Below are 18894 nucleotides of genomic sequence, written 5' to 3' on the forward strand. Positions count from 1 at the left end.
TAAAAATCAAACCTGCTCCTCTAGGCGTCAGTAGCCACAGTCCAGCTGTGGGTGTCTGGTATCCTGGCGGTGCTCAGGGTACTCGTCTCCCAGTCCACCGAGGACATTGTCCTGTCCCGGATCCATGAGCTCTCCCTCTCTCCGCATCTCCTCTCCTGCTACACAATCCGCCGCCTCCATCAGCAGAGCCCCTCCCCAAATGACCCACCCGCTGCTGACGCACTCGGTAACCGGGAACCTAATGGTGAGGCACAAAAAGCCCTACCAGAGGAGACCTTTGCCAGGTTAGTGTGTGTTTTTAGGATGCTTCTGAGGTCAGGATTGAGGGATTTTTCTACTCTGTCTCTGCCTTTTTTACAACCACTACTTTAACCTCCATGTTTCTTCTTCTTTCTTGTGACTTTCACTTGAAATGTGTCCCCCATAGATTCCTGCTCCAGCTGGTAGGAGTGTTGCTGGATGACATTTCCTCCAGACAGGTTAAAGTAGACATTACAGAGCAGCAACACACCTTCTACTGCCAGCAGCTGGGCACGCTGCTCATGTGTCTCATACATGTCTTCAAAAGTGGTGAGCTTATCATTTCTAGGTCATTTTTGTTTCTTAGATAATGTAAGAACAAGTGTGGCTTCTTAAAACGGTTGATGTTTACAATGACATTAATTAAATCCACCAAAAAAGTTTCATGACGTTCTTTTGAAATGAGCCCACTTTGAATATAAGCATTGAATATAAGCATTTTGTGGAAAAATATGACGGTCCTTTCCCTCTTTTGCTTTCCTTTTCCTTTACAGGAATGTTTCGCAGGATCACAGCTGCAGCTAGCCGTCTCCTGAAGGGTGAGAGTGGAGGTGGACAGACTGGCACAGAGGCAGGCCTGTTTTACCCCTTAGAGGGTCTGAACAGCATGGTGCAGTGCCTGATCACCACCCACCCCTCCCTGGTGCTGCTATGGTGCCAGGTCCTCCTCATCATCAACTATACCAACTACTCCTGGTGGGCTGAGGTGCACCAGACACCCAGGTAAGAACAGATAGTGTGAGTGACTCATCCACATAAAGTTTATTTGTGTAGATCTTAGTCATACACCCTCAACTGGACAGGGGGGGATACTCCCAAAATGGAAGAACTCTGGATAACAATAAAGTCGCCTCCCTCTTACAGTAGTGGGCAGTATGATTGAATATCAAATTAGTGATAAGTGTATCATATCAGATAAATAATAATAAAGTATCATAAATCAGAAGAGCAAAAGGGAACATAGGTTCTCTAAGTTCACAACCAGGGTTTTACACAAGATGATCAGTTATTTGTCATTCATTCTCAGGTTAATGAAGGTCAACAATTAGATCAATGTCTTTTTATCTCGTCTTACCTGACATTGTTTCACTCCTTCACTGAACGCATTTGTTTAAATTCTCCACCAGATGTAGTATGAAATGAAAGAGTATGAAATAATAAAAGGAAAAAGGCATTTTCACTCAATCAGAATGTGATTTCTCTCAAATGTGTCCTTATAACGCTGGACTTGTCTTACTGCTTTAGTGTACTAAAACATGACCGAAAATCATATATAGTTTAATTGTGAGACCAAATGTAGCACAGAAAATTGTTGTTTAGCACAGCACTGTATCTTGTGACAATCCACCTTGTCTCCATCCTTCTCTCAGGAGGCAAAGCCTCTCGTGCACAAAGCTGCTGAGCCCTCACTCCTCAGGGGAAGGAGAAGAGGACAAGCCTGAGACCCGGTTAGCCATGGTCAACAGAGAGATTGTACGCAGGGGAGCCCTCATCCTCTTCTGTGACTATGTGGTGAGACTCTTGAATGTTGGACAATACAAAATATTTTAACACTGTTGGAATCAATCGCAAACAGGCAATGACCATCAACAATGTTTTAATTATATAAACTTGTGTTTTTAAGTTAAGGTGTCATTTTGATTTTTTTTTTCTTTTCTCATGTTGATAGTGTCAGAACCTCCATGACTCGGAGCATCTGACCTGGCTGATTGTCAACCACGTGCGTGACCTCATTAGCCTTTCCCATGAGCCCCCAGTGCAGGATTTCATCAGCGCTGTGCACCGAAACTCAGCAGCCAGCGGCCTCTTCATCCAGGCCATCCAGTCCCGCTGTGACAACCTCACTACTGTGAGATTATACGCTGTTATCTTTGGTCTCCCTGTGTTCTTTTTTTCTCTTTCATTTTTTTCAGTTAATCATCACTGGTGTCATTTTCCTTCTTTCCTCCTCCCTTTTTTCACTGCCCTTCCTCGTCACCTCCCTGTCTCCTTGCTCTCATTCTGCCATCCCTTTTCTGTCCCACTAACTGAATCCTTTCCTCCTCTGCAGCCCACCATGTTGAAGAAGACTCTGCAATGTTTGGAAGGCATCCACCTGAGTCAGTCTGGCTCCCTGCTGATGCTGTATGTGGACAAGCTGCTCAGTACACCCTTCAGGGTTCTGGCTCGTATGGTGGACACACTGGCATGTCGCAGGGTAGAGATGCTGCTGGCTGAGACACTACAGGTACAGCTTATGTATGGGTTTACATTTTCTTGTCACAGCAGAGTTTGCTTGGAAGTTAAACATCATGAATTCTATTTTAACGTCATACAGGTGAAGAGCTTTTATGGGCTTATAAGACTCATGAATACATGGACACAAGTAGATAAACATCTTCAGATGCAAACTTTCTGTGAAGCTTTGGGGAAAGCTGTGAATTTCTTACTTAGGATACAGTGTTAATGTTAAAATGTCAACTGATCATGTGCTATTCTGTCTCCACCCTGCAGAACAGTATAGCTCAGCTGCCTTTGGAGGAACTGGACAGGATCCAGGAATACCTCCAGACCAGTGGCCTGGCTCAGAGGTAACACATATTCTGTATTGCAGCCAATTTGAGGAATAGTTTGTAGTTTCACTTATGATTGTATAGTAAAAAGCAGAACAGACAACAACAGAATGATGGAAATAAAACACACCAGTTTGAAGCAAAACATCAACATGCCACACTGATTGAAACACAACCTGAATTACAAGGAAAAAACATCTTTTACTTTAGTTGTAAAATATGGTGGTGCAAAATGAACATTTTTATCATTGAAGGCAACCACAGTTTTTTTTTTCTTCTCACCTTTTGACTGATTAGTCCTCATCGAAATAACTGGATCAGTCGTTGGTATACACTTGCATTGCCTTTCACAAGAGTACACAACCAACAACAAGTACATGCAAGTTTTAGGCAGTTTTTGTTGCTTTGGTTCCCCAAATAATGCATGCACAAATAGCCTCTGAGTTGTCCTTCAATGTAAATGTGGATTGTGCTTACCAAATGTGGTCTCACCCTCTGCTCTCAGTGGGCTGTTCAGGGTGCCATATATCTGCAGGATAGTTATCCATCAGCAGGACAGATTTTTGTCAAATTGGAGAAAATGTGTCATATCTTCTCTTCATCTCTCTTAACACAGGCATCAGAGGTTCTACTCCCTGCTGGACAGGTTCAGAGCCACTGTTGCCGACACCAGCAGCCCAACACCACCTGTTACATCACACCCCTTGGATGGGGATCCACCTCCTGCCCCTGAACTGGTCATTGCGGATAAGGTGAGGGATTAGAGAATCGGAGTGCATGTCTGTATTTCATGTTTTTACTGTGTTGTGATTTTTCATATTGAAGAATTTTAAAGTAGAAGGGGAATATAACTTTGTACATAATTTAAATTTTGTTTCTAGGAGTGGTATGTAGCTCTGGTGAAGTCTCAGTGTTGTCTTCGTGGAGATGTTTCCCTGTTGGAGACGACAGAACTCCTCACCAAACTACCTCCGGCTGACCTCTTTAACATCATGAGCTGCAAGGTGACACAGACTGCAGTTCTCAGATCAGACCTCAAGGACAGATATTCTTGAACATATTGATTGATTAAAATATATTGGAATATATTGTGTCTGAACCTGCCCTCTTCTCCCCAGGAGTTCAACCTCAGCCTGCTGTGTCCATGCCTGAGTATGGGAGTGCAGCGGTTGGCACGAGGTCAGGGGTCGCTCTTATTGGAGACGGCCTTGCAGGTGACCCTGGAGCAGCTCGCAGGTGTCACCGGGTCACTTCCTGTCCCACACCAGTCCTTCCTGCCGCCCTCCCAGCCACAGACCTACTGGGACCAACTAGCTGATGTGTATGGTGAGTGGGAGGGATGGGCAACATAAGTCATAAAAGAGAGATTTGTGGATGAAAATACACAAGTCAGAGTTATGTAATTTCTTATGCGGCCTCTTTAAATTTTGACTCCTTGTACAACTTTAACTGTGTATTTATTTATGTATATATTTGTGTTTGCTCTTTTTTCTTTTTCTTTTTTTCTTCAGATGAGCCAGGTTTCTACCCCAGGGTTTTGTCGCTCTGCAGAGCTCTGTCCCAGTACCTGCTGAGTGTGAGCCAGCTGCCTTCCTCACTACATATCCCCTCTGACAAGGAACACCTCATAACCACTTTCACCTGCACTGCAGCTGAGGTATAAGCCTGCATATTATTATTAATAATATTAAAGCATATTTACTTCTTTAGAGGTATGTTAATTATAACTCTAAATACATCTACTTTCAAAACGTAATCATGCATAACTGAATTGTTTTTAGTTTTAAGAAATGTTTGTGCAACCCCTACTTTACATTCACTGTCTTGCCACATTCATCTTCCTCCTTTGTATGTCCCAGGTGGTGGCATGGCGCCTCCTCCAGGACCACTTGCCCCTGAGTGTGGACTTGCAGTGGGCTCTGTCCTGCCTGTGTCTGTCCCTGCAGCAGCCGTGTGTCTGGAACAAACTCTCCACCCCTGAGTACACCACACACACCTGCTCCCTCATCTACTGCCTACGCCTCATCATTGTTGCAGGTGAGGAGGCCACCAGGACATGTTTGTGGATGATCTATGATTTAGTATGGTCACATGCCATGACTGCTTTAAAACTCAAAATGTTTGCGTGTCATTTCAATGCTGGTTCAACCTTTTCATCTCTGCTTCCCAGTGGCTGTGAGTCCTGGTGACCAGCTTCTGTACCCAGAGAAGAAAAAGACGAAGACAGAGAGAGACGCTGAAGGAGACCAAGTGGACTCGGCGCATGCTGACCGTGAGCACTCACTTAGAGTTCTATTAAAACTACTGGCGTGTTTTGTTATCTAGTATTTCAGGGCTTTGCCGCTGCGTTTGATGTCTAAGAATACTTTCTTCTGAGTAGATTTCAGGAGAAAGCTTTGGGGCATATATGATGGCTCCTCTTGTGTTGCAGACATGTGCGAGTGGCAAGCATGTGAGATCATGGCGGAGCTGGTGGAAGGCATGCAGAGCGTCCTTGCCCTGGGTCACCATAGTAACAGTGCATTCCCTGCTTTCCTCACACCGACCTTGCGCAACATTGTCATCAGTCTGTCCCGACTGCCTCTGGTCAACAGCTACACCCGAGTACCTCCACTGGTCAGTGTGTGAAAGATTCCATGAGTTTTTATACATTCATGTATTGGTTTATTAATAGTGTGTGTGTGTGTGTTTGTGTGTTTAGGTTTGGAAACTGGGCTGGTCCCCTCAGCCAGGAGGAGAGTACGGCACAACGCTGCCTGAGATCCCTGTGGACTTCCTGCAGGAAAAGGATGTCTTCAGAGAGTTCCTGTACCGCATCAACACACTGGGTACAGAAACACAAACGTACACACACAGTCATGAAATGAGCTTTCCCTTTTTATTGTCTCATTCACATTTATCTCATCAAAGACATGGTCAAGTATTGATTTCCCAAAACTGCACATCTGGAATGATTCAGTATGAATGCCACCTTTATGTCAGATTCTGGTCTTAGTGTGACTGATACATTATGCATTTTCATCATCTGAATGGTTTTGTTGTTATATATATTTAGGCTGGAGCAGCAGGACTCAGTTTGAGGAGACCTGGGCCACTCTGCTGGGGGTGCTGGTCACCCAACCCATCACTATGGACCAGGAGGAGGAGACGCATCAGGAGGTACACACACACACACACACACACACACACACGACTACATCCTTAAACGTGCTGCTGGTTAATGAGGTTTATTTAACTACAGCACTCATCACATCACATCACTACTTGCCTGCATAAGCATTCACACAATTGCTTACTTAAATGAGAAACGTGCAAGCAGTTGTGTGTTCAGAGAGTGAGCAGTGAAGAAATACACATGCATCTGTTTCATGATGCATCCAACACATTGCGGAAAATTCTGGAAAGCGTTTCTATATCCCTCTGTTTCCAATCTGTATCAATGTTTTGTGTGTCCTTCTGTCTCTAGGAGGACTTGGAGCGTACCCAGTTGAATGTGTTGGCAGTGCAGGCCATCACCAGCCTGGTGCTGAGTGCCATGACCCTGCCCACTGCTGGCAATCCTGCAGTCAGCTGTCTGGAACAGCAGCCCCGCAACAAGAGCCTCAAAGCCCTGGAAACACGGTAGCTATGCAGCTGTGTTCTATTTACACTGTAGCAGTGTCCAGAACAAGCATGCAACAATATTTGAATTATGTTGTGTGTGTGTGTGTCCAGGTTTGGAAGGAAACTTGCAGTAATCAGGGGTGAGGTGGAGAGAGAGATTCAGGCTCTTGTGTCAAAGAGAGACAATGTCCATACACACCACCCGTACCACGCCTGGGACCCTGTGCCCTCGCTCTCTGCAGCCTCAGCTGGTAACACAAAATCCACATTCATGATGTCTGTATCTCTGCCCACAGCTGCTGCACGTACACCTACCACTCTAATTCCTTGTTTCATTTTGTTTCAGCAGGCACACTGATCAGCCATGAGAAGCTGCTGCTTCAGATCAACACAGAGAGGGAGATGGGCAACATGGACTATAAACTGGGACAGGTAAGAGTTGTATGAAAAAGGAGGAAGTGGTGAATAACATGAAGCTTGAGGAACAGTTTGTTTTAAGTTCTTAATGTTGAGAGTTTGTCTGTAGCACAATTTTAATTGTGTTTTTTCTTTTCTCTCTCAGGTCTCCATCCACTCAGTGTGGTTAGGTAACAACATCACCCCACTGAGAGAGGAAGAATGGGGTGAAGATGAAGAAGATGAAGCAGACACTCCAGCCCCCACCTCCCCACCCGTATCTCCTATCAACTCTAGGTCAGACAAACAAATGCAGACCTGTGCACACGCATTTCTTCAGTCTCAACACATGCACTCAGACAGTGGCAGGTCCCCGTTGTGCATTCTTGTTTGTCTGTGCTTTCAGGAAGCATCGTGCAGGTGTGGACATTCATTCATGTTCCCAGTTTCTCCTGGAGCTCTACAGCCAATGGCTGATCCCGGGCTCCCCGAGTAACCGGAGGACCCCGACCATACTCATCAGTGAAGTGGTCCGATCGGTGAGTTACAATGCACACTTTCACACCAGTAAAAGATTGTCTAGAGTTTCCAAGCTCTGTGACCGGTTTTAGGCAAAGACCCTAGTTTTACTCACCCTGGAAACCAGACAATAAACAGTTCTGGAGAGAAAATGTTTGAGAGGATCCAACAGAAATAGGCCCATGACCAACACGGTTCAGCACTCTTCTCACTGCCCCCCCCCCCCGTCATTCTCTGCAGCTGCTGGCGGTGTCTGACCTGTTCACAGAGAGGAACCAGTTTGAAATGATGTTCTCCACCCTGATGGAACTGCAGAAGCTCCACCCGCCAGAGGATGAGATCCTCAATCAATACCTGGTGCCTGCCATCTGCAAGGCTGCTGCTGTACTGGGCATGGTGAGTATGGCTGTGTGTGTATGGGGGGGGGGGGCTTTTGATGGTGGAGGTATGTGTGTTCGTGATTGTTTGTAGTACCATTAACCTCTAATCTGTTACAGTCTACAGTGTATGAAAACTCTAAATGTATATTTCTAGGACAAGGTAATAGCGGAGCCTGTGTGTCGCCTGTTGGAGACGACCCTGCGCAGCACCCACCTGCCCAGCCGCATGGGGGCTCTGCATGGAGTGCTGTATGTGTTGGAGTGTGACCTGTTGGATGACACAGCCAAACAGCTCATTCCCACTGTCTCTGAGTACCTGCTGTCCAACCTCAGGGCTATCGCTCAGTGAGTATCCCTCTCATTATGTCTGAAACACACAGACACTGACCTCATTTCATCATCTAATGAGCTGAAGTGATGAGGAAAGAGCCTGAGCCAATGTGCATGACCCCCCCCCCCGCTCTATAAGTGCATCTTGGAATCAATAGTTTTATCCAGTTTAGGGCTAGTTCAGATTACAAGACTTTTGCCTTGATTTGTCCCTGACAATTTCTTTGATCTGAGACTAAAACCCTCAAGATTTGTGCACCCTCACATCAACGTGACAACATGCAACTCAGATTTTGAAAGTCTTGTAGTCTGCGTTGATAAAGTGATGGGACCAAGGATGCAATGCAACATTTTCCCACTAGGTGCTGCCCTTCACATTTCAAACAAATGCCTACTTGCCTTTCTATTTTATTTGAATCTTAATTTTGTTCCACTTGCTCTTTGTGTCCTACAGCTGTGTGAACCTGCATAACCAGCAGCATGTGTTGGTAATGTGCGCAGTGGCCTTCTACATGATGGAGAACTACCCTCTGGATGTAGGAGCAGAGTTTATGGCTGGAGTTATACAGGTAAACATTGGGTGTGTGTGTGTACCTGTGAAGTAACGTGAACTCGACTGGTGGACGAAAACGATGTATTGTGCCATTACAGAATGGGACAGAAATAAAAACGTATTCAAAAAGACGAAGAAGCTCCCTTATTTTGACTTTGACTTCTGCCAGAATGAGTCTATGCATTAAAGTAACAAGTTGAACACATTTTTGCACTCATAATGAATATGAATTAACCTTGTTAGCTATTCAGCACCATGCATCCTTTTCCCTATTTGTAAAATGTCTCGTTCTGTCTCTCTATCCTGCTTCATCTCATGCCTCTGTCCCTGTCTTGCAGTTGTGTGGTGTGATGGTGTCGGCCAGTGAGGACTCTACTCCCTCCGTCATTTATCACTGTGTGCTGCGTGGTCTTGAGCGCCTCCTGCTGTCAGAGCAGTTGTCACGTGTGGACGGAGAAGCGCTGGTCAAACTCAGCGTGGACCGAGTCAACATGCCGTCGCCACACAGAGCCATGGCTGCCCTGGGCCTCATGCTCACCTGCATGTACACTGGTAAGAAAGGTGCTGGCTAAAGCACCAGCATGTACTGTATCAGGACTGGTGCTTTCATTACAGCATGGGATTGAGCTAGCTGGCTAACTCACCTGCATGGATACTCTAAATAGTAGTAGACTACTTTATCATCAGTTATCCTCACTGAAGCTGATGCAGCATCAGTTAATCTTGCAGACCTGCAAGTTTAACTATTGCTTGATTACAATGCCACAGTAAGATTGTCCCATTTCTTCCCTGTGCTCTCAATCTCATTCCTTCCTAATAGTGTGTACAGTAAAATGTAGTGGTGACCCTTCCACCTCTCCCACACAAATGATTTGCCTCTGCTATAATTGAGTAATGCAGTAGAAAGTAGGATAGGACCTGCTGTAAGTGTTCCTCTTTAGTTCCATTCTTGGCTTCTGATGTTATGTGCAAGTGTTAGGTGGTTTCCCATTCCTCACTGGAGTTGCTTACCTCATAGCTGAGGGTAACTCTAAAAGAAAGGGGAAATGTTGAGGGAGAGAACTGGGACAATCCTAAGAATAACATTAGGTAGGAACATACTACTGCCTCTAAGCCTACTGAAATGCATGCAGCTTACTGTACATACTTTTCATACAGCAAATTGCAGACTATTTTATATTTAACAATTAGTGATCTACATTCATTAAATCTCTTTACAGCATAACTGACCTTTTTTAAATTTTTTTTTATAAAGCTCTAACCAACCCTTTAAAAATGCCTGTGATAGCATGAAACAAAAAACACCTGCCTGCTTCCTGCATGTGATACATGTATTATATACATACCTCTGATATACCCTACCTCTAACCCTTATGTCGGCCCCTACTAACTCTTAGCAACTCTTAGCATGTTGTCGTCCATTTGCTGACTGGCTAAATAACACTTCTTTGTTGCCTAGAGCTAGCCAGAAGATTCTTTGAGTAAACCCCGGCTCTTGCAAATGCAAACCGACTTTCAACTTTCTGCATACCTCTCTTTATGTGCTGTACAGCAAAGCAAGCTGAAGCACATTCAGATCACAGGAGAGGATAATCTAGTATGTAATGTACCCAGGAAACAACTTAAGAATGTAATTTGACTGAACTTTCTGTTTGAGGTCAACTAAATTCTGATCTGAATCTTGTGATATTAGTGTCCCTACTTCCACTCTAACCTCTCCCCCACTGGTTCAACCGGTGCCACCCCCCCCTCTCGTTCTCTCAGCCGTCCTTGCGTCGGGTTCAGACGTGACAGGGGTTAGAGGTCAGGTTGACTCTGGCTCTGCCGTAGCAGAGGCGGTGGGCGTCACGGCAGGTCATGTTGGTTTCTCCTCAGGCAAGGAGAAAGCCAGCCCTGCCAGTCGCCCCGCCTACTCTGACCCTCAGGCCCCAGACAGCGAGTCGATCATTGTTGCCATGGAGAGGGTCTCTGTGCTCTTCGACAGGTACACACACACCCTCCATTATACAAGAATTGCACACAGTTTTATGAAATAAAACAAAACCTACACACTTAACTGAGATTGCAGTGTCCAGTAGTTTGATGGTGGCAGCGGATATACGCTTGACAAACAGTAGTAGCACTTGTTTTGTTTCCCCATCATCATTTTGCTCTTCTGGGGTTTCCCGTCTGTAGGATCCGGAAAGGTTTACCCAGCGAGGCTCGGGTGGTGTCAAGGATTCTGCCCCAGTTTCTGGACGACTTCTTCCCGCCACAGGATGTCATGAACAAGGTCATCGGAGAGTTTTTGTCCAATCAGCAACCTTACCCACAATTCATGGCCACTGTCGTCTACAAGGTCAGCAGCAGGACATGAGTCCATTATATTTCATTAATTCATATTATCAAACTAAATTATTTGACCACAGAAATGCTGCTTTCTTTTGTATTGTTCCCTTACTGGTAGTTTGCTTCTTGCAGGGAGCATTACATAGAATTTCAATGAAGTCGAGTCTCAGTAAAGTTGTTGCTTGGTTCCTCTGTTTTGACCCAGCCAGCTCTTTAGTTGTCCAGTCGGACAATAAGTTGTCAAGGCAACATCAAGCTACAGCTGGGAATTTCACAATCTAATCAGATTTCTGTTTGTTTTGTTCTGTATACCTTCAACTAATGCACATCTTGAAAAAAAATCTAATTTGAATAGATCTTTTTTTAGGGTGATATTCTCAATCTATTTGTCGATGTCTAACTCCTCCTTTTCTGCTCTGCACCCACCTCCAGGTTTTCCAGACACTCCATGCCACAGGCCAGTCTTCTATGGTGCGAGACTGGGTGCTGCTGTCCTTGTCCAACTTCACTCAGAGGACACCAGTGGCCATGGCCATGTGGAGCCTCTCCTGTTTCTTTGTCTCTGCGTCCACCTCCCAGTGGATCTCAGCCCTGTATCCTTACATGAGTCCCATGAGCAGGACAGCGATTGGGTTGTTGTATCTACTGTATGTGTGAATGCAGTTACAGCTTACAGTATGGTCTGTTGTCCTTAACCCCCCTGCTCTTAACCAGACTGCCACACGTGATCAGCAGAATGGGCTCCAGTGACGTGGTGGACGTCAACCTGTTCTGCCTGGTGGCCATGGATTTCTACCGGCACCAGATTGACGAGGAGCTGGACCGCAGGGCTTTTCAGTCAGTCTTTGAGACCGTGGCCTCGCCAGGCAGCCCTTATTACCAGCTGCTGGGCTGCCTGCAGTCAATCCACCAGGATACATCACTCTGAGGGCAACGGACTGAGACGGACATGAAGGCACAGAGAGAGGCCGAGGGGGTGACGAAGCATGGGGAGAAAAGTGGATTAGAGTGAGAAATGTAGTAGGGCGAGAAATTAGATCTCCATGTACACCGCCCCCTGATGTTGTGATGGAGGGGAAGAACAGAATGTTTCACTAAAAAAAATCTACTGTAGCCTCGTCCCTTTCCCTCCTTTACACTGATATGTAATGAGTAGAACTACTGAAGTCACCATGATGAATTCAGTGGAGTGAGCATAAGAAAACCCCAGGGGAGATCGGGGTCCATGTCAGGTTTAGGGTGTATGTTAAAGGCCTTTTCACCTGTATGAAGGACACTGGCTGCAAAACCCTCAATCCCCGCAGACCAGTCCCAGAGACAAATGACAGCACCTTGAACACTTCCTCCTTCCAGCACCTTGATTAAAAACCTATAAAAATAACATTAATCAAACACAGAATTGGATTTGTTTATTTTCCTGTGAGGACTTGCTTGAGTATTGTGATGTCAGTAAAGTAAAATAGAGAAAAAAAAAATAGAAAATGCAAAGTATTTACTATATTTAAAGTTTCAATGCATCTATTTTTCAGTGCGTTTTGTTTAAGAGTGCTTAAGGTCTGGTTAGGACACTGACAATGGGGCTGACACACAAGGGTCAGATATGCCTGCTTAATGTCAATAATTAGTATCTTTGAAGACCTTTTTTTATATTTATGTTACTTGTCGTCATTCTCTGACACCGTTAAATAGTAAATATTTTATGTGTAAGAATGATTACTAATAGCCATAGTTTTGTCCCCCCCCTTTCCAATGACGATGAGAAGCAGGGGATGGGTGTTTATAATTGTATTTGTCACTGCAAAAAGGGCAACTTGTTTGCACCTATTTCAGTACGTTGCTACAATTTCTGTGTCTGTGCAGTGGCCTCTTCTGGATGTTGAGTGGACAAAGAACTAGGCATGTATATAGTGGGAAGTATAAAAAACATCTTGTTTTCAGAATTATTCATGGTTTTAACTGTAATATACCAACTCTTAAGACGGTGGAAACTGTCGAGCAAGAAAAATACCAAAATTGCAGTGATGTCATGTCATTTCTTTTTCTTTTTTTTTAACCAGTAGCGGGGGGGTGGGGAGGGGCGCATTTCCTCTTATGATTTTATGATTCTCCTTTATAGCTGTCTAGTCCTTTTTCAAATCTTGTAAGCTCCCCAGTGCACCCGAATGATTCCACCTGTCCATTTCTTTACTTTTTTAATTCTCAGGATGTAAGATGTGACTATTGTTGTTGTAATAAGACTGGAAGTCATTTACAGTCATCTTTAAATGGAGTTACCTTCGTATCTTGTAAAAAGTAATTGTAAAGTAATATGAAAGCCATGGTGCATGTTAAAATGAGAACTGTGTAAAGACGAGAGATCTTAAACTAGACAGCAAGTCTAACGCACACATCAGAAAATTTAAAATCATTGAATCTGCAGACCGCAGAATGCAGAAAGCTCTGAGCTTATAGTATTTTATTGAAGACTTGACCTTGAGTTGCCTGGGAGTGTGCTGGGCGGCGTTACTCTGTACATACACTTGCCTTCGATAAAGACTGAATATATGTATGTCCTGTACACTGAAAGCTTGAAAGCATGCTTAGCATTACTGCTATTTTCTTGCATAGTCCTTAATACTGTATTTCCATGGGTACAGTTGCCATGACACTTGTGTGGAAGAAATGCAACACAATCCAAAGGGAGCCTTGTAACCGACCAATAGCAGCTTTGACAAATCAACAGACGAGGAAGCGTAGCGTGGTGTCGTCATGTGACAACAGGAGTTTGTTTTTGTTGAGCTTTAAATATTGTTTTGTCTCTTAAAGATTGGCAAATATTTCATTATTCATTGTCTGTGCAGAATATTAAATACACCTAGCACTTAAGAAGTTCCTCTCATGTTGACGTTAGGCGCTTTCTTGATATGCAATGAGTTCTACAGTACATAAAAGTAAAGACATCAGTGATTTGTATGCTAAACATGTTTCCACTTTCCAACCATAAAAGCAATGTGACTGGCTTCATGTTAAAACAACGTATTCACACAATAAATGACTGAGTCCTCTGCAGCTGTTGTTGAAATTCCAACGTGAGGCCTCCCTGATGTAGATGAAATGAGTCCTGTTTTTCTCAGAAGATCAACGGTCTCTCAAAGTTGGTCTGGAGGATGACAGAAAACCTTTTTTTTTTTCTGCATGACTTATGTAAAAGGAAATAATTCAAGAGCAGAATAAAGAAAATGTTCCTTTCATCTTGTCGTTTAGTATCGTCCCCCAGGCACAGGACAAACAAAAGACTGATTGGGGACCCCTGCAGGGGGTAATACGATTACCCAGAAATCTTTTGTGGTTTTGGGAGATGGGCGTGGGGGTCGTGGACAAAGGTCATGTTCAATTGATTTAACATGCTTCCCTTTAAGACTTTTTTTTTTCTTCCGAACAACTCAGAATAATACAGTCATTGTTTTTGGTCAAATGGAAAAGCTGAGAATAGCTATGGTTAAATCTTTTCTTTACATGGCACATAATGTCTTTGTAATTAGCATGTTGGTGCTTGGCTTTAAAAGAATACCTCTCCCCCCTTTCTAGAAAATACAGTTTGGTGACCACTTGCCACGACTGATTTATCCACTGATTCTCTGAAGGTGGTCATTTAAGAAGTGCACTCTGCGGATGATGTGATTCCCCTTTACAGTTCAGTCTGGATCCCCAGCAGGACTCTGGAGCCTCCATCACATTTTTTGTTTTTGTGAAAAAGAAAAAAAAAAAAAGAATGAAAGAGATTGTGTATTTCAGTTAATTTGAATATTTTAAAGAGATTAATCACTGCACATGGTCTGTTGTAGAAATGAATAAATTATTTAAAAGATGTTGAACTTGTGTGATGTTTGTGAATTGTATGGCTTCCACCATGAGGTGTAAATTCAGCTTAACCACTAAAATGGCAAACCCGTGTTTTCAGATAAAGATATTACAAACAGGACTGCTTGGGGACCGCAGTGTGTCTCTAAGTCATTAACCTGTGAGGATACAACCATTAAAATGTTCTGCCTCGTCGTCCTCTCTGTCAGAAAGAACAAGCTGCTGCCAGACAGGCAACAAATGGCCACGTTGAGGTGGGGCGAGAGAAAATACATGATTTACCAACATGTGCCCATTTAAAATTCCAAGTAGCGTCTTGACTTTGAAGCCTGTTTTCAGACCTTTACCTGTAACTGAGTGCTTACATGATCAAGTTATCACATTTTGAACAATTTCCTTTTCTGAGCCAAGCCGTAATTCCCTTTTATAGACTACACTGTATGAAAACATATGTTGATCTGGTTTTACAGCGCCCAATAAGATGGGTGGTTCATGATTAAAAGGTATTAACAGGATTACCAGACAGCTGCCATATGGTTCATGAAGCACTGAGCTGAAATCATGATTGCACAGGTATTAAGCACATGGCAAACACCTTACAAAGGGTTTATCATGTCATCAATTGATGTATCATTTACACTAAGTAGAGCACTTTACACATCATTTACATTAGAAACTGTAACAGTGCACACCATGTATAGCTGCACAGGTTACAGTTTTGAAAGGAAAATTAACATATGTCCCAACAATGTTTTAGATATTTTTATAGACCTTCTTGCAACTCTATATAGCATTATTTGAATAACCTTTTGAAACTAAAAAGATGAATACATACATAAATAAACCAACAGGTGTGTGTATCTTCTTTCTTGTTTGAGTTTAGCTACTCCAAGAACACATTGCATACACGTCAAAAATGTATTTTGACACATGCAGATTTGTTTAGTTTGTTTCCCTCTGAAGTGTTGGGTGGGGCTGCTCCTTTCTCCCTTGGGTTGATGCTTTTCAAGGTGTAGCTACAACAGTGTTAGCTGAAGTACAGTTCAAGGACCTTGACCGCAAACAAAAAACATGTAGACTTGTACCACTGTTCGGCAGCCTAGATTAATTCATAATGTGGCCTATGTGAAGTTAATGAACTCTTTAAATTTTCTTGTATTAGTCAAACAGTTTAAAGCCCCCCCCCGCTCCACTGCCCACTCTAAACACACCTCCCTCTCCCCCTCCAGTCCTCCTCCTCTTAAGGCTACTTCGCCAGATGGTGCAGCCTTTTCTTTTGTTTACCCATCGTCCCTAAGTTTACCTAACTAACCTTAGCTACTGAACTATGGAGACTGCCCGACCAGCATCACCCTCGGACACCGACAAGTAAGTCATTTTTTTTAAATCTCCCACTGAGTGAAGCGCAAGTCCTAACATCTTTGTGGGAACATTAAAAAAAGACCTGCATCCACCTTTTACTTAGCTATCCCTGCTTTACAACTCAGACGTATTGTAGCCAGCTGTTGTCTTTTGCTTGCTTTCTCGCTGCATGATGGTAAAAAACAGATACATGCACTTTTCTTCCGGTAACACTCCAACCAACAAGTCCAACAGCGGACTCAGACGGCCAGTCTTATGGTGCTGACTTTTGACACCTGTGGAATATGCTACTGTTCATACTTTTTATTTGTGATTTCTCGAACTAACTTTTGCCAATTTATCCGCACAACTGTTCGCCGTCTGACTGACAACTCGGAAAACCAATGACAGGATATAAAAGTGTGTGTACAGCGCCGTTGCCATAGCTCCAGACCGACATTCCAAAGAACTGGAAATCTAGGGGCGGGACTATAGTTTAAGCATGGGTGGATGCACTGAATAGCGAGTCACGGCAAGAAACTTTTTTTTGTAACTTTCTTGAATTGACAGAGAAATGGCATGCACTTCTGAGTGTAAAGTGACACACACGTAGTTGTTAATTTCTTTCAGCTACGACCATTGCCACCAGTGCTAACGCGTAGCTTTACTAGCATGCACAGCTAACTAAGCTAACGGTAGCGCGTCAGCTAATCTCAGCTAACGTTGACTTTTTTTCCCTTGTTTTCGGCTATTCATGAACAAGTAGTTGTTTAACACGAACGAAAGCAACAGTCTATGTTGATAATAAGCGAATTAAAAAGTTAAAAGCTTAAGTTACCCTGGCGTTACGGTTGTTGTAGGTTGGGTCTGTCTAATTTTACCTGCATGCCTGCCAGGTGCTAAAACGCCTCCGGTTTGAAAACATATTCCCCATTGGACAGAGCTGCACTGACTCCACCCTGCACAGGTGTGGCTGTGTGTAGGGTCCCTTCCCCTAACATGAGCTTTTAACTATATATATTGGCATTGATAACATTAATAATAATAATAATGATATTTTGGACGATTTTGTATCCATAATGAGTTCTTATGCCGCCATATGGACCAACCAGACAGTGTGTTTGATTTATGTTTGGACTAAAAGGAAGCTCAGGTAGAGACAATAAAAGCATGTTAAGGAGACAAAGGCTCTCATGACTGACCTGGTTGTGTCCTGTTGTGCTTGCAGGTAACTGAGCCCGTGAACTGGTAGAGAGAGTGACACCAGGATGGGAATGCTACAGTAGCAGGGCTGTGCCAGAACTAAGGCCAAACTTTCACCCCTCCGCTGCATTTAGAACTGCTACAAATCTTTTCGTAGCAGCTTGACAGCAGAGCAGTTTAACAAGAACACAGACATTGGATATGGCCTGTGTTCCTGCTTGAGCAGAGCCCAGGGGACGTATAATGACTGATTGAAACTCACTGAATCAATGGACAAGAGGAAGTTACCTGGCACAATGTTCAGGCAAGTGGATGCATCATCCAAAAGACGCCCTGGCGGTGGAAGTGGGCTCAACCTGTCCCAGTCTTCGCCACCCTCCTCCTCTATCCAGCAGGGTCGTATCCGGGCTGTGGAGGTGGCGAGAGGAAGAACAGGGTATGGCTTTACACTGTCAGGCCAAAGTCCATGTGTCCTCAGCTGCATCCTGAAAGGGAGCCCTGCAGACTATGTAGGTTTGCGCTCGGGAGATTACATCCTCTCCGTCAACGACATCAATGTCTCCAAGGCATCCCATGAAGATGTGGTCAAACTGATTGGACGCTGCTCTGGTGTCTTGAAACTGGTCATCGCTGAGGGAGAACGCCACAGGCGGCACCATCACCACCAACGCACCACTGGAAGCCGTCATCATAGCAGCAACACAATGGCAGCATCTTACCTGGACTCGTGCTCTAGTGACGATGAGTTGGATGGTTTCTATGACAACAGTGTGAACAACAACAATAACAGCAGGTCAGGCGGTGGAGCCCGTGGGGGCTGGTACAAACCCAAACTGGATTCTAAGCAGCTGGGCATCAACAGGGCAGAGAAGGTTGTGGCAGAGCTGCAGTCCGGAGGAATTTTTAACATGATCTTTGAGAACTCCAGCCACTCTTCCAGCAGCTCAGACAAGGACAGGCCTGGGATTAGCTCATCATCAAAGCCACGTCCGCTGTCTGATCCAGAGTTCCCTCCATATCGGAACCCCTTGCGCTCTCAGAGCAACCCCAATCTGCTCTCTGAAGAGGAGATGGCCCAAGTTCTGAATGACGACTCAGTCTTTCTGGACTCAGACTTCCGTCATCTCCACCTTCACCACAATGAAGAGCAAGACTTGGATGTAGGAGATGGGGGCGACTTGGTCCTAGAGCCCAGCGAGGGCATCCTCAATGTGGGAATGATTGTTGGCTATCTGGGCTCCATCGAGTTGGCCTCCATAGGGACGAGCTTAGAGAATGACAGCCTGCAAGCCATCAGATGCAGCATGAGGCGCCTCCGGGCCGAGCAAAAGATACATTCACTGGTGCTTATGAAGGTGCGATTGAATGTGTTGTTGACCATCTGATAATAATAAATTGTTAATTATATTTTAAATGTTGTAAAAAAAAACCTAAACAAACAGCAGTAGCTTAACCAAAACTGCAACGGCCTTAAAAGACTCTCAACTTTATGTTGTTGAGCACAAGGCCTCAAATAAGTCATGATTGGATCATATTGCTTTTACACTTG

General features: G+C 44.2%; 2 protein-coding genes across 2 annotated transcripts in view; both read left to right on the forward strand.

The window, feature by feature from the left end:
* Window positions 1-12342, forward strand: part of htt (huntingtin) — a 28610-nt gene extending 16268 nt beyond the window's left edge. Inside the window, exons 40-68 of the mRNA XM_070926670.1 lie at window positions 25-284; window positions 428-570; window positions 795-1023; window positions 1671-1812; window positions 1970-2149; window positions 2351-2527; window positions 2794-2870; window positions 3469-3604; window positions 3734-3856; window positions 3971-4178; window positions 4364-4509; window positions 4712-4889; window positions 5023-5124; window positions 5284-5468; window positions 5554-5680; window positions 5908-6011; window positions 6322-6473; window positions 6567-6706; window positions 6805-6887; window positions 7018-7148; window positions 7258-7390; window positions 7611-7766; window positions 7905-8095; window positions 8535-8649; window positions 8972-9185; window positions 10509-10617; window positions 10809-10971; window positions 11394-11554; window positions 11676-12342. Of these exons, the coding sequence (XP_070782771.1) occupies window positions 25-284; window positions 428-570; window positions 795-1023; window positions 1671-1812; window positions 1970-2149; window positions 2351-2527; window positions 2794-2870; window positions 3469-3604; window positions 3734-3856; window positions 3971-4178; window positions 4364-4509; window positions 4712-4889; window positions 5023-5124; window positions 5284-5468; window positions 5554-5680; window positions 5908-6011; window positions 6322-6473; window positions 6567-6706; window positions 6805-6887; window positions 7018-7148; window positions 7258-7390; window positions 7611-7766; window positions 7905-8095; window positions 8535-8649; window positions 8972-9185; window positions 10509-10617; window positions 10809-10971; window positions 11394-11554; window positions 11676-11889 (4479 nt within the window). The 3' untranslated portion in view covers window positions 11890-12342. The remainder of the gene's footprint in view (window positions 1-24; window positions 285-427; window positions 571-794; window positions 1024-1670; window positions 1813-1969; window positions 2150-2350; window positions 2528-2793; window positions 2871-3468; window positions 3605-3733; window positions 3857-3970; window positions 4179-4363; window positions 4510-4711; window positions 4890-5022; window positions 5125-5283; window positions 5469-5553; window positions 5681-5907; window positions 6012-6321; window positions 6474-6566; window positions 6707-6804; window positions 6888-7017; window positions 7149-7257; window positions 7391-7610; window positions 7767-7904; window positions 8096-8534; window positions 8650-8971; window positions 9186-10508; window positions 10618-10808; window positions 10972-11393; window positions 11555-11675) is intronic.
* Window positions 12343-17614: 5272 nt separating this feature from the next.
* The window catches only part of rgs12b (regulator of G protein signaling 12b), a 39865-nt gene continuing 38585 nt past the window's right edge, over window positions 17615-18894 (forward strand). The window contains exon 1 of the mRNA XM_070915054.1: window positions 17615-18700. Coding sequence (XP_070771155.1) covers window positions 17615-18700 — 1086 coding nt within the window. The remainder of the gene's footprint in view (window positions 18701-18894) is intronic.

This window comes from Enoplosus armatus, chromosome 2 (assembly GCF_043641665.1).
Source record: "Enoplosus armatus isolate fEnoArm2 chromosome 2, fEnoArm2.hap1, whole genome shotgun sequence".
NCBI lineage: Eukaryota > Metazoa > Chordata > Actinopteri > Centrarchiformes > Enoplosidae > Enoplosus > Enoplosus armatus.